The following is a 15020-nucleotide window of genomic DNA, read 5'->3' as shown; positions in this document are numbered from 1 at the left end:
CTGGGAGCAGCCAGCCTGGGAGCGAAGGACGTGTAAGGTGGAGCAGGTGCAGAGCACCTCTTTGTGCCGGTCTTACCCACGGGGAGGAGGATCCACATCATTTACCCACAGTACTTTATTAAATCCAGCGCCACAAGGGGAGTGCTGGAAACAACCCGAGGGATGGGGGCCCAGAGTCAAAGCTTTTGGGCTCACCTTCTCAGAGAGGGCTGAGCCGAAAACCTTTTCTCTGGCCCCAAACGGCCACGGGAATGCTTGGACCCGGCAGGGGTGGGCGGGCTCGTGTGGGTTCGCAAGGAGCGGTGAGGAGGGGTTGCTCGGGCCGGGCCGGGTTAGGCGCCCGCCCGCCCCGCCGCGCCTCGCGCGTCCCCTCCCACCTGCGCCGTGGGGCGCGGCCACCGCCAGGGGGCGCCGCCGTGACGGGCCGGGCGGGCGGGTGCAGCGCGCGGCGCGCGGCGGGAGGGGGCGCCGGCCGCGCCGCCCCGCACCGTGCAGCATGGCGGCGGCGGGCGCCGCGCAGCCCCAGGCCGGGGCGGTCGCCGCCGCCGCCAGCGCCGCGGCGGAGGAATCGTCGGACAGCGAGCCGGAGCAGGAGCCGGGCTCCCCGCAGAAACTCATCCGTAAAGTCTCTACGTCCGGGCAAATCCGGCAGAAGGTGCGTGCGGCGGGCGGGGGCCGCGGGCAGGGCCTTGGGCTTCGGCAGCGCTGCGGCCGGCTCTGCCTCCGCGTCTCCCTCAGCGCCGCCGCCTCCCCTTCCCGCCCGGCACGGCCTGCGCCGCGGGGAGCGACCCCAGGCCGCCCCTCTGCGAGTTGCCAAACACCCCGCCAAATCTCCCTCGGGGCCCTGCCAGGGACCCCCTCCAGCCCACCCCTCAGGGACCTGCCGGCGATCCCCCCCAAACCGCCCCTCAGGACCTGCCGGCGACCCCCCCCCAAGCCGCCCCTCAGGACCTGCCGGCGATGCCCCCCAAACCGCCCCTCAGGACCTGCCGGCGACCCCCCCAAACCGCCCCTCAGGACCTGCCGGCGACCCCCCCAAACCGCCCCTCAGGTCCTGCCGGCGATGCCCCCCAAACCGCCCCTCAGGGACCTGCCGGCGATGCCCCCCAAACCGCCCCTCAGGACCTGCCGGCGACCCCCCCAAACCGCCCCTCAGGGACCTGCCGGCGACCCCCCCAAACCGCCCCTCAGGACCTGCCGGCGACCCCCCCAAACCGCCCCTCAGGACCTGCCGGCGATGCCCCCCAAACCGCCCCTCAGGGAGCTGCCGGCGATCCCCCCCAAACCGCCCCTCAGGACCTGCCGGCGATCCCCCCCAAACTGCCCCTCAGGACCTGCCGGTGATGCCCCCCAAACCGCCCCTCAGGACCTGCCGGCGATCCCCCCCAAACCGCCCCTCAGGACCCGGCCATTTGCACGCTCCCCTTTCCCGCCCGCCCCTCAGGGACTTGCCGAGATTCCCCCCCACAGGCCGCCCCTCAGGGATGTGCCAGCGACCCCTAAACTGCCCCTCAGAGACCTGCTCACCCCCCAACAGCTTTTCATGGACTTGTGAACCCATAAATGCTCCTCAGGGATCCCCATAACAGACTGTTTCTCAGGGGCCTGTCAACAGCTGCCCCCTAAACGCCCTTCAGGGTCTGCCGATGACCCCCTAACTGCCCTCAGGGGCTTCTGGAATTGCCCCCACCCACCCAGCAGGTACCATCCCCAAACTGCCTCTCTGAAGCCATGTAGGAACCTCCCCAATTCACCCTCCCCAGTAGCCCAGCTCAGGCCACCTTCTTCCCAGTGCCCAGGCGCAGACCTGCCAGGGAACTTCTCTCTATCCTGATGGTGATGAGCGTGCCCAGGCGCAGCAGGACCCTGTCTTACCTTTTTCCTTCCTTACTCGCTCCCCAGTGCTGCTCCTCATTATCTGATATTTGAGCTGTAAGGACGTCCTGTCCCTCCCCACCCCCTGAAGCTGCATCTCCCCTTTTCTCCCCATGTCAAAGTTGCCAGAGCTTCTTCCTCGCCTCCCTGTGCCTTCCCTGAGGGCCCCAGCACAGCCCAGCCATGTCTTGCTGTCACATTGTGCCCCCCCCCCCGTTATCACTTTCCTAACCCCCCTCCTGTGGCCCTGTTGGACGTGGCACAGGTCATTGTCTCATATTCAGAGCTCTGTGCTCTGGAAGGTGCAGCCCTCCCTGGTATCCCCTACAGTCAGTGTGTGCCTCCCTCAGCATCTTCCCATCCTTTTCATGGTTGCGTCCCCATCTTGTGCTGTGCTGGTCTTCCTTTCTGTAGCCGTACAGCGATGTGTAGCCTCCTGTCTGGTCAAACAGCGATCTTATGGCTGGTTAGTCTTTGGTCCCAGCTTTTTCTGTCCTGCTTCGCCTCCCTGGTCAGGTAACAATCGTTTCCACCCTGATTCCCTTGGCTCAGTCGGATTTTACCCCTCTGTGGCTCGTTCTGGAACAATAATGCCGTTTTTAGGGGCAGTAACAGTATTCTGTAACTGCAACTGTATTGTTACTGTAAGAGAAGATGCAAAGAGTTCCTTCAGCCTTAGGCTAGGAACCACCCATAGGGAGTTGCCCTCTTCTGTACTATTTTTACAATAGCTGCATGATTTTTCTTTGTAGCCATTAAGGTCCTGTGTAACTCTTGGGTTGTTGCGTGATATGTTTCTGTTCAGAAATACCAGGTTGGTTATTCTTCTGCCATCACCTTCCTGTTGTCTGAAGCATGGGCAAGCACAGTTGCTGCTGTGTGGATGCAGGAGGCTTGCTCAGTGCTGGTGCTGCTAGCTCAGCGTTGCTTATCTTGTATGCATAGCGAAGGAGAGTAAGCGTGTCTGCGTGATGCAGCGTCTGAAGCGTTATTCATAGGGACCGTTTTGCTGCTGGCTGGTTTGCCCTGCTTTCAAACACATGACGTATCATCGCTCTGCTGCTCGTCGTCGTTTTTTGCTACACTGGTCCCAGTTCCGAAAACCCGCATGACAAAGCCCGGTGGTACGTGAGGACCGTGCGCTCGCTCCGTTAGCGTGGCGGGGCGGCTTCCTCCGTCTGCTGAGCGCTGCTGACGCTGTCCCTCGCTTCTTGAGTTGAGGCACTGGGGGTCTGGGCTGGGTGAGATGGTTTTCGTCCACGACAGGAAACGGTGAAGCCCTCTAACTGCGTTGATGTTCAGTGTATCAAGCCGATCTCAGCTGTGCTGTGGCACCAGGTGACCTGGTCTAGTCTGTTAATCTGCTGTGAAAAAAATAAGCCTTTTGGTATCTTTTCCCGCACAGAGGGTGCTGAGTATCAGAAATCTGTCTTGCTGGAGATTGGATGAACCTTGTGATTTCTTAATATGACTTGTGGCAGGGGTCCCATGTGGGAAGGGAGGAAGGATGCCGTGGTCTGACTTTAATATCTACGTGGTGGTGTCTGCGGTAGGAGCAAGGACGATGACTTTCTCAGTGCTAGAGTGGGAACTCTTGCTTACAGCAGGATGTTAGAGATGCTGAGGTAAAAGGTGCATTGGATTTTACTTTTGTCTGAATATAGCAGGACATGTCCCCATGTCCCTCCTTAGTCATTTGCCCTGTTTTACATCACTTCCTGCGTCAGCATGGCTGGAAAAAGCCTAAACCAGCCACTCGTACTACGTGAACATAAACATGTTAAGAACAAGGATTATAAACAGATATTGTCTACAGCTATTAAGCCTCCCGTGTGTTAAGCTGCAGAAGACCTTCAACTAAACAGTGTCAAATTTTCCAAGTAAGCCCAGGTATTATGATATCAAGGATTGATTTGTCTGTTGCTTGTTGATGTCTTTTTGTTTCGTCATCATCTTTTCTGCATGCTGCTGCACGTATACTTTTTCCTTGCCCTGAGGGCAAGGAGCAAAGACAACTTCGTGAGTAATCATAGTTGTGATGAGACTTTGAGGAGCTTGCTTCCTCCGTAAAGGCAGACCTAGTTCTGAATTTGTCTCTTGAACGACAGAGCACAGACTACTGTAAGCTGTAGAAGCCGTTGGACAGGTCCGTCAGAGTGACAGTAAGAGATGCAGGCAGGCTCTTACTGTGCCCTGAGGATATAAATCTCTTCTATCTGCATCTTTTGCTGTGCTTACCTCAAGACCATGCCTGTAAGTACAGTTGAATCGCCATGGAAGCTTACTGTTATCACAGCTCGAGTGCAAAGTCTGCTGCAGCCATGGAGTTCCGCAGAATTTACTTGTTTGTCACAGTCACAAACACTTTGAAGATAGATTTTCCTTCCTCTGGTCCTGTCATCTGTTTTCCCAAGACACGCTGTAAAATAAAGCTGCTTGCTTACAAGACCCAAAACAGCGAACTTGTTTCTGAGCCCACAGGTCCCCCAGCTGTGTTTGACTGAAATACGTTGGTGTGGCAATACTGTGGGGCACATAGAATTGTTTGGATGTGTGGGTGCTGTGACTTTGACGTGCAGCGTCTGAAGGCAAATCATCTGAGCTGAAAAATCTGTCCCTTGTGAAGGTGCAGGGCAGGAGAAGGAGGAGCGGAGAGCGAAGTGTTTGGGAAGTGAAGTACTATGTTTTAATGTACTTGGTTTTAGCTAGAAAGAATTTTTGAGGGAGAGAAGAAGGTACAAGAGAAATGTTTAGCAGTCTGCTATCGTTCTGGGGAAAGGAAAAAAACCTCATATGATCAGGTGTGGCTGCTGGTGTAACTGGTGTTGTCTGAGCTGGCAGGGAAGTAGAGGCTGCAGAGAGTGCTGGATCAGCCATTTTGAGACCTGTTGGACTTGTACCAGCATCAGGCTTCATAGCACACTGCTTTTAGCCCCTCTCCTGGTCCTGGGCTGGCGTTGGTGCAGCCAGAGAAGCTGTTGGTCAATTGAGAGTATTTTTGAACGGATGGGAATTAGGAAAGAGATGAAATAAAATAAGAGAAAGATGATGCGTGTGAGGAGAGGCAACAGCAGGAGCCTCGCTCCCTCCTTCTGGGCAGCGCTGAGAGCTCAGCTGGGCTCAGCTGAAGTGGTGACACCATCTCAGCTGTCACCTGGCAAGGATGCAGACACAGTAATACCAGAAGTGGTCCGGGGAGATGAGGGTGTGAAGCGGGGGAGCACGGCGCCCTTTATGGGCTCTGAGTGCAGCGCGCTTCTTCCGTCGCACTTGACCTTTCCTCGCGAGCGCCGCGTTACAGACCTCGGAGAGCAGGAGGGTGGGTGGACGGGCCATCTCCTCGGTTCATTCATCACTTAGGTGTGATTTCCAGCGTGCCAGCGCTGCTGGGTTGGGATCTCGGTTTGTTTACCAGACAGGATTTCAGCGACGTCCTTGGGTGGCATCAGGAGGACTTCTTGTTTAGACTGGTTCCGTCTAACTTCTGTTTACTTTTCTGAGCAATTTCTCTGTGATATTTTAGTTTTTATACCCATTTATCATTGCCTTGAACTCTTTAAGGCAAGTTTGCAGTATATATTTCAGCAGAGTTGCAAGCAGAGCGAGCAGCTCTCCAAGCTTTCTGGGATATTGGAAGCTGCCTGGCTCCAGTAGCAGAGATATGTCAGGTTAATTTATACTGTGAAAAGCGGGATAAATTAACTGGTACTGAGCTTTGCGCTGCGGTGGACAGGCTTTGTTCGGTATCTGAGCTAGCGCGTTCCCGATCTCTGTGCTGTGTAGCAGTCTGTGGTACAGATAACTTTTGCGCTAGGGGAGGTTGAGATTTCTCTTTCTGATTAGTAGCTTTGAGGTCTAGGAGCCACCCTGAAGCGCACAGGCAAGAAAAAACAGGAGGAAGCAAAATGTTTCTCCTCGTTTTTGTGCAAGTTTCCAGAGCAGACTAAAACTGAGTTGTCAAACGTATGGCAGGCAGCGTGAGCAACTGCAGAAAGCTCGTTTTGTTTCTTCTTGTATCGCCTAATAGATAAAGTGTCCTTTTTATAGGTAAAGAAGTGTTACTTTTCTTTCTGGAGAGCAAATGTTGTAAGGTTTTCTGAGAAGAGATTGGAGTGAGGAAATGGAGAGATTTATTAGTTTGATACAAGTATTGGAAGAAGTATGATGGTCAGAAGCAATGCATTTCAGTAAAGAGACAATGTAAAAGGAATATGCAACAAATGAGGAGGGAATTTTTAGAAATTTATGTCTTAATTCATGTTCTGTCTGTGGCATCTTCCACTAAAACATATTAAAATGTCTGTCTGGTTTTGTTATGCTGCCTTCTAACAGGGTGGCTAAAAGAGGACATTTTAGGAGCTTCACATGTCGTAAATTGTGGTGGCTCATGCTTTAGTCCAGGTAGAAACTGGGAACTCTTCACTTAAAAAGATAATTGTTGCAAAAGAGTTCTTGTGATTGAATTGAAACTGAACATCTTGAGCACAGATTTTAAGGACATGAATTTTCTTGGATGAGCACCACGAACAGACTAATTCCTTCTCTGAGCACCAAGGAGGAAGGTAGGATTGTAGGGCACGGTACATGGCTGTAGGAATGTTTCTGTCCCTTAACTCAATCTACGTTATGTTTCGCGTGCTCTTCAGGCTCATCTGTTCTGACAAAATTTGGGAAGCCTCCCAGCACTGTGTTACCACTGCTGTACTGTAAGTTTGCCTCGCTGCTGGAGAGTTTTGGATGCTATGTGAAAGCAACAGCTGTTACTTCCTTTTTTAAAAAAAAACCAAAACAAAGCACAAAACCACACACACTTGTAGCTTTTCTCATTCCTTCTAACTATAGCTCAGGTTCCAGGAACTGAAGAGCTAACATTAAACTTTGCATGTTTTGAGAACATGGATTTACTTAGACCACATTGCTAAGAAGTACATTGCCAGGCTAGTAATTGTTCTCTCAAATAAAATTAGGGACAAAATAAAGTGAGTATTAAAGGTTTTTTTCTTTTTTTTTAAATAAAACCAAGTCAAATATTTAGAATATTTCCAGCTACCCAAAACCTGTTGTTACAAAAAAATCATTGATATTTTACTTTGGAGGAATACTAGATTATAAATGAAAACTGTAAAATGTCTATATCCAGATTAGCTGATCAGAAAATCCAGTGTACCATGTAAGACACTGCCTAACTTTACCTTCTTTAATTACAAATCCACTGTGGTTCTTTCTGAACTAGCCGGTATACCTGCATACTTCAGAGAAAGCAGAACTGAGATAAAGAGAGGTTTTTGCGTTCCCTATTTTGTTGAAAGCTTAGATAGTGTCACAGCAGCATTGGAAATTTCAGGGCAAAATACTGTCCAAGTGAAAAGCACCTTCCTCTTGGAATATGTTTTTTCAAGGTTTCAAATGCACAAACCATTATTTAAAGGAATTTTTATGAACTCTCCACATAAACCATTTGTTCCCTGCTTTTTCCCCACTAAGTGGTTGTTGCTTCTTGTTTCACGAAGAATTTATGTAAGTGTCTTAAAGAAAGAAGATGCTTCTGTTCAGTTCTGCAGCCCTGCGGGACAACTGCCCAGGGACAGTTCAGCTTCAGGCGGACAAACAGCTGAGGCAGCAGCAGCGATCCGCATCAGCTGCCATCTTCGTGGGCCCTTCTCGCACGCTTTATATAAAGTGATGAGCTTATTGTGCGTGCCCAGTTCAGCAGTGCTGCACCTCCACAGCAGCAGCCCGGTGCTCCCACAGGGTACGTACGGCGCTTGCTGTCGGCAGTCCCTGGGCTGCACGTGGACAGGAAGGCAGTTAGACAGACGAGGAGGTCCAAAGCCTGCTGCCCTCCTTCCATCCAGAGAGGAGCAAGGTGGCTTGCCTGGCTAACAGATTACACTGCTGAGGTGGGTCATTGATTAATACGTGGTTACTCCATTTGGGTTTAGAGGATACCTTTTTATTTCCTCACGGTCTCATTGCTAAGCTGGAAGGTTTTACATCTGGTACCTGTTCTGATGTTGTGGTTTGCTTTTTTTGCGAAAGGAAACGCCTTCTTGGTTACATAATGTTTGCATCAAGCACATTGTATTTGTGTCTTGCAAATTTTAATAAATTTAGCCATTTAATATTCTATCGGGGAGAGGTGATAGCACCTCAGTTTCCCATAGGGGGAATTGAGATACATGCGTCTTGTATCAAATGCACAAAATCACCCAGGGCATCCCCAGGGGAGCTGAGGCAGGTGTTGCAAGCTCCAGGGTAATGTCTCGACCCGTGGGACAGCCGCCTTCCCTCGTTCTTGAAAGACAGAAGCGTGGTTGATGAAACAGTGAGGGCGTGTTGCCTGCTTTTCAAACTGCTCTCTGCCGAGGCGGGTCAGAGCACTCTTTTAGAACATCTAGTATTGCTGAGATTTTATTAAAAATCAGTATTCTGGGAACTCACGCCAGCCCCTTCTGTTCTGTGTAGCTGAAAGTTAACAAAACGGTGTTCCCAGGGCTGTGCTAATCTTCCTTGTTGTTACTGGTGCTGATCGAGATGTCTTGGCGTGGTCAAAGGTATTTGCAGGACATTAAAACGGGGAAAATGGAAAAACAAATTAAAAACTTTGGAGTATCCTTTAAAAACTATGTTAAATGGATGAGGAAAAAAAAACTTAAAAGCATAGGTTGTTTAATACAAAAATACGGAAAATCTGATAGCGACAATTGTTACAGATGAGATAAAAATAAATTCTAAGTTACCTTAAGTATTAATTAAATAGCCAAAGCCCAAAAGCTGCTTTCTGCTCTCAACAGTGTAATCCCTTTGGAATACCAGTTAGAGTAAAAGGATCAGGATTTAGCCCTACATCTACCAGCCGCTACCAAATAAGGCTCCTTGCAGAATCCAGTAGCGGAGTCGATGGGAATCCAGACACAGTGGGAGGAAGCTGTCGTTCTCTCAGCCTCCTCGACACAACGGCAAAGGATTCAGTTTTCTTCTCCAAGGTATAACTTTCACTTTCCCGTGTCCTGAAGTTCTCGTACCAGTGCTTTCTGCTGGCTTTTCCTTCCTTCTTGGCCAAGATCTCCATGACATTTAGCAGTATGGGAAGGATGGGGTGGTTATGATTGCGAGGATGAGATCCGCAGCTGTATTCTGGATGTGCTTTCCCTTACGTTCGCTCTTGTAGTAGCTCCGATCGTGCCTTCCCAGCCCGATACTCTTACCTCACATGGCCCTGACATGCCGCTATGGTAAGTGCCTGGCTCGTTCTGCCTGCTGGTGAAGTGGGTGGGTGGGCTTAGATGGGCAGCAGAGCTTTTTGGTAATAACTTGGCTCTCTCTGAGTGCATGAAAGTGTTATTTAAGCTCTAGTGATACAGGCTGTAGCATCGGAGGGTTCCGCATTCGGCGCTGTGATCCACGGTGAGGTGGTACTGCCGTGTCGCAGCAGCAGAGCAGTGTGCTTGTGAGCTGACGCAGGGGATTCCGCGGTGCTGGTGCGTAGCTGTGTGACAGGCATGTCTCAGAGCTGAAGGTCTCGCAGCAGGTTGTGTGTTTGGACATTGTTTTGTGTCTGGGGAAAACGCCCTAAGGAAGGGATGTAGTTGTGTATGTGTAATTTAAGATGGTAGAAAAAATAACAGCATATTTTTCATGTTTGTCCTTAAATGTATAAAGTTCATGGTTAGTTAGTACCCTTTACAATTTTATTCCATTCCAAAGCTTTCAGGTAGCTTTTAAACTATTGCTTTTTTGGCTTTGGTTATCTCTGTGGATTGGATTTGAGCCCTTATCTTCCAGCTTTGTTACAGTTTGCTGGGATGACTTGAGCTTTGTGCTCAGTTCCCCTCTTTTGATAAATGGGTTTGGGAAGGATGCCTGGAGCCTATGGAAAGCATACTGAGGGCTAAGCGGTTAGCGTGCCAGGAGTTGTCCAGCTACTAACTCATCCTGAATCAGAGTGTACTGGTGTGTGTTTCGTTCTCTCTTCTAAGTAGCTGACCAGAGTATTCATCTATTTTAAGTACTTGGAGCTTCCTAACTGAGCTCATTTTACCAGGGAGCTGTGTGATGATATGCTGGTATGTTGTATTTCCTTTCCCAGATACATGTAAGTTTGTTTTTCCTTGTTAATTTGTTCGCTTTAGGTCTGTGAGAGCTCATCCCTTTTAGAAGAGAATCATTCACAGTAGTAGCAGCTGAACGTGGCATTGAAAAGAAGCTGGTTCAAAGACCTCCTCTTTGTTTACTGGCTGCAGCATTAACTAATGAAGAATGAGGTGTTTGAACGTTTGTTTATCTGTGCCAAGGCAGGTTCTAACTCAAGCTCAGTTTCAGTGTTTTTTTTGATAGAAACCTCTGTTTTTCACTGCTGATCCGGAGAACAAGCTTGCATTTCCTGTTGCAGTGACATCTCAGCTGCACTATTGACGGGTCGCTGCGCACTGCTCTGAATTCTGCTTGTCTGAGTAGTTGCAGAGAGGCTGTACCGAGCGCTGCTGACCGAGCTCGCCCCTCGTCTCTGACTGGGTACGCGGAGTTCGAGTGATACAGCAGAGCTGGAGGTTAGAAAAGAGGGAGAACTGGGAGGATGGCTGTTGGGGGAGGTTTTGCAGGCTCTCCTGTGTGGTTATATAGATGTCTGTGCTGTAACCTGACATGGGTGCTTCCCAGTTTGTAAAGCGTAGGTTATTAAAACAAAATGGTATTAAACAGTGTACACTGAAAGCCTAGAGAGTGCCCCCTCCATCAGTCGAGGGCTCGGCTTCCCGTACTGGGTCGTTGACTCACAGCCCTAGCTTCTATTCTGACATTTAATTCCTGCGGCTGACCTCTGATTTTCTTTTCTTTTTTCCCTCTTCTGGAGTCCTTTTGTTGCAGTGAGTTCAAATAATGTCCTTTTCATACCAGTGGACAAAATCTTAATGCATTTTTCAATTTTGCAAGAGCCAAGTGCATTTAATGTAGAACTCCCAAACCGGACTGTGCAACCTGTAAATTCCTGGTGCTCCCCTATAGAGCTGTATAGCTCTCTCTGTGTCCCATACTTAGAACTGCTTTACTGATCCAGATTTCCCCCTTCCAAGCTTCCTGGAGTTAATTTCCAGGGTGTGACCACTGTCTGGTGGAAGGATGTTGCTCTCCGATTAGCTTGTTAACCCCTACCCTTTTGACCTTTCATGTCTTATTCTACAGGGTTGGTTAGATTTATTCCTGTAGTTTCTTTGTCAGATTTAATTTGATTTCTAAATAATTATTAGTTCCGTATCTATGACCACAAAGAGCTTTTATGGAACCAGCTACTAAAACTGTTTTACCCACAACAAGGTACAGCACTCCAGATTTGTACCTGCCTTACCGCGGCAAGACTTATCTTGCCATGTTTAAATGACTGCAGATCTACTCCCATCGTTTTTGCCACCGCTCACCCATAGCCAGTGACTGGATGAGGTTGCTTGGTCCCTGGGGATCAACTGCCTGGGAAGTTCCTTAGTAAGCAGAGATAACGATAGCCTGTCAGTTCCACATACCCTTTTTCATTTTGTTTTCTCCTTCTCCGTGCGTTTGGTGCTTTCTTTAGTCGGTTATTTGTTGTTTGGCCTCAGCACCCTGCTCAAAGTTTTATAGTGCACACAAATAAAAACAAGCTGTGCCCTGAAGTTTTCACATTCTGAAGACACATGGAAAACAGAGAAATCCAGATGTTGAGGACTTTGCTATTTGGGATTCTTTCGTTACTGTTGAGATAGTTTTGAATGATTTTGCTTTTACCCTGTATGCAGTTCTTCTACGCTCAAAAGAAATATCAGTGGAGCAAAATTCTTGTTTCAGATGCGCTGCACTGAATAACTGCCCTTAAGAATAGGTCATGATCTCAGCTGTAAAATAGGTTGTATTATTCTTCCTCTGTCTATATTGAACAGTTTGGAGCCTCCCTGTGCCAAAGGACGCTGGCCAGCCTGACAGCTGGGTACGGTTGGTAGTTGCCTTCAGTCTGGCTAATAGGGTCTTGTTTTCCAGATTAGGATATCAGTTATATCAAGGGCCCTGCTTCCAAATGGGGCAAGAGGGTTAAGCTTCAGGAAAGGATGGGCTACTCCTTTGCTTCATGTAGTGAGCAGGAGAAAAAGGGATGCACTCTGAAAGCAGCTGAAATCCGACGTGATCGTTCTTAACTTTTTACTAGAATTGTTCACGTTATCGGTGTAGAAAGCATTTCATCTGTGTAGGCTGGCTCTCTGATCTCCTGATGTGGGTTACTGGATACACAGACACTCAGACAGGTAATGCTGCAAAAAATACGGCCGTGTCGTGCTGGTTTTGTGAATGACTGCTGTTAATCGTTTGGCTTCTTGTTCTTACGGGGTGGGACTGTGTGAAGGGGAAGCACTGAAGCACAAGGCTCTCCCTGTCTGAAGTCCTTAATTTAAGTCCTCTGAGTTGTTTGAAACCATTCCCGTTGAGGTCAGTTGCAAAACTTTTCTTTCGTCAGTTCAGGATTAGGCCTAAACCCTGCACCCATTTTGAGAGAAGAAATCTGAGAACATATTATTTCTCCTCCTAAATGTCAAGTTTTAAAAGGGGATGAGTTGGGGGGAGGGTTGTGTATTGCTTGCCGTGAACGGAATTTTTTTCTGCAGGAAGTTGCTTTTCTTCAAGGCCAAAGATAAATAGTGAAATGCTAGAAATTTCCTAGGCCCTGCCTTTCAGCTGTCTAATCCTGTTCTTTGCAGAGACGCTTAAGACTCTCTGCTGTGTGCTATGTGTTGCTTTAAATTGTCACTTTGTTCAGTAACCTTTTTTACACTGTCTCTTAATATGATAAAAGGGGCTCACTGTTGAAATTAGTAGCACATCATTTCAGACTTGATCCAAGAAGATACTTCATGTTTTCACAGTGTTGTCTGCCCATGGAGTGCCATGCCACAGGACATCATGCTGGAGAGAAGCTCAGCTGGATAGAAAGCCATCTGGATAGTTCCATCACAAACCATTTTTATATTTATCCTTGATCAGATGCACATAATCAAACCTCGTGGTGTTTCAGAGCAGTAGCTTTTCCAATATATGACACTAAAAATAGATTTAACTCTTTTTTTGTCATGGGAGAAGTAATTTCACTTTTGTCTTGATGAATTACATGGCTGGTAATCTGATCAGAGTAGATCTTCAGTTAAAAAAGCTACAGAGAAGCTGGTGGGCAGAAATAACTGTTCAGCTCCCCCCTTTTATTCCATTCAATGTCACTTTGCTGTGAGGTCCTTTCCCCAGTTAATTTTCTTCAGCTGCATTCCTCTGCAAGTAGCAAGTCCTTTGGCTGTAAAATTAAAATAGAGGAGGAGAAAGGCAGCAATGTCTGAACCATTTTATAAAGTCATCTTGATCTTATCTCCAGCCCTTTCCGCCCAAACCCACCAAACTCTTTACTGAGCTGTGTGCCTATAAATAGAACAGCCGCTCTCGTGCAGAGATGGGCAGCTCTGAACCAGAGGCTTGTTTTCTCTGAGCAGTGCGTGCATGCGAGAGCTCGCTTCTCACTGGCCTTTCATGTCTTGGGTTCTGTAGCTGTGAGGTTTTCTATAGATAGATGCTGGCAAATGACATAAACTGCTGCTTAGGGAGGGGCAAGGTGACCTCTGGGATTGTTGCCTTTTGGTTAAAAAAAAAAAAGAGGGTTCTGTTTAAGAGAGGAATGGAGGAATGCATGTCTTGTGCGGAGGTGAGTGAGGCCTGCCGAGGTGAGGGGGGCTGCCTGACGGGAGCCGAGCGTGGCTGGTGGGAGCTGAGGGAGAGCAGAGGTGTGAGTTACTGCTCCGCTGGGCTGGGCAGGAGTGTGAGCGGCCGGAGTGCCGCTGGCCGAGCTTGGGGCGTGCGGGGCTCTGCCTGAGCCCGGTTTGAGCACATCTGTGAATACGCCGTAGCAACAGAGCTCTGAAATCTCCTGCAAGCTGCTTTTTTTTGATCAGACTCCTGACTGACTTGGTATCTTTGGGCTTTGCATCCTGGGAGTCTTCCCCAGGGTTTTTAATTCCTCTCTGACTTCGGTTCAGGGCTTTGCAGAGTTCAGTAGCTATTTTCTCTGTCTCATTTTTTAATTATATGTGGTTTTGTCCAAGGAATGCAAAAGATCACTCCATGTTTCTGTCTTAATCTGGAAAATCTCTTGCCACTTTCCCATTTTCTTCCCTGTAGAAAGTGAAATGCAGAAATGTGCAGTTTCTTTAGCATAGTAATTTACATGCTGTTGCTTTGCATTTCTCTTCGATACTCAGGTGCTGGAGGTTAAAGTAACTCATCAGATCAACATATATACATCCTCTAGCAGGACTCCGCAGAGCTGGGCAGTGCTGTTTGTTCCACTTGGCAGCTGGGAGATGGAGACACGCAGAGTGAAAATTGCTTTATTGGGATCTCATAAAGAGTCCGAGGCAGAGTGGGAGCCTGAATGCACCTTTCCCGGTTCCAGATGAGTGCCTTCAGCTCTGGCCTCGGCTTCAGCAGGGGAGGCTGTTGGGTCAGTCTTTGAGCTCCGGTTTCTCTTACGCGGAAGCTTCAGATTAAGATCATGGCTGAGTTTCAGATTCTTTGCATAGCACCAGCTCTAAGTTAGTTCAGCATCTTGTTTCTGGGTGTCACTATAGTGTGTTTAACTTCTGGACCCTAAAGCCGCTCCCAGATGCCTTATGGCTTCTTCGAGTGTATTCCTACTGCTGCATCCCTGCTGTGACTTGTGGAAAACGGGTGCCAAGATGTCTTTCAGCGACTGCCGCAGAGTTGTGGGGAGCTGGTGTAGGAGACGGCCATTTTTTGAGATGAGCTTAGTCTTTATCATGCATTTTCATTATCTCTTTTCATTCTGCTGGAAATACCGTGGAGTTTGGCGATTCCTGATCGAACCAGGCACACTAAGGTGGTGTTTGCCTGAGTGCTGACAGGTGTTTCTGCCAGTGTGCAGGTGGCTTTGTGAAACAGAGCACTGGGAAACAGTGAGGTTTGGGGTGCGCTAGCCTCGGCAGGTCCCAGGCTCCCAGGCAGATGATGTTTCTTTTGGAGGACATAGTGGAGCTCTCACCCTTTTCTCTTTCCCACCACAACGGAGGAAGGCGTATCGTGGCTCCTGTGGCTGGCGGCTCTCTGTCAGATCTGGGGGTATGTGGGAG

The 15020-nt window shown here is 48.9% G+C and overlaps 1 protein-coding gene across 6 annotated transcripts in view; it reads left to right on the top strand.

Moving 5' to 3' along the window:
• The window catches only part of DGKD (diacylglycerol kinase delta), a 67644-nt gene that overhangs the window by 7993 nt on the left and 44631 nt on the right, over positions 1 to 15020 (top strand). The window contains exon 1 of one of the 6 annotated variants that reach the window (XM_068421196.1): positions 549 to 655. The exons of 1 other annotated variant lie outside the window; for it this stretch is intronic. Coding sequence is in view for 3 of the 5 variants with exons in the window: in XM_068421200.1 (XP_068277301.1) it covers positions 9108 to 9110 (3 nt within the window). In the remaining 2 variants the exon portion in view is untranslated. Of the gene's footprint in view, positions 1 to 548; positions 656 to 8779; positions 8862 to 8982; positions 9111 to 15020 lie in introns of those variants that run through there. 4 more of the 6 variants (XM_068421198.1, XM_068421200.1, XM_068421199.1 and 1 more) reach the window with 4 other exon arrangements.

Source organism: Nyctibius grandis, chromosome 32, assembly GCF_013368605.1.
Source record: "Nyctibius grandis isolate bNycGra1 chromosome 32, bNycGra1.pri, whole genome shotgun sequence".
NCBI lineage: Eukaryota > Metazoa > Chordata > Aves > Nyctibiiformes > Nyctibiidae > Nyctibius > Nyctibius grandis.
This window is presented reverse-complemented; position numbering and strand designations above follow the sequence as displayed.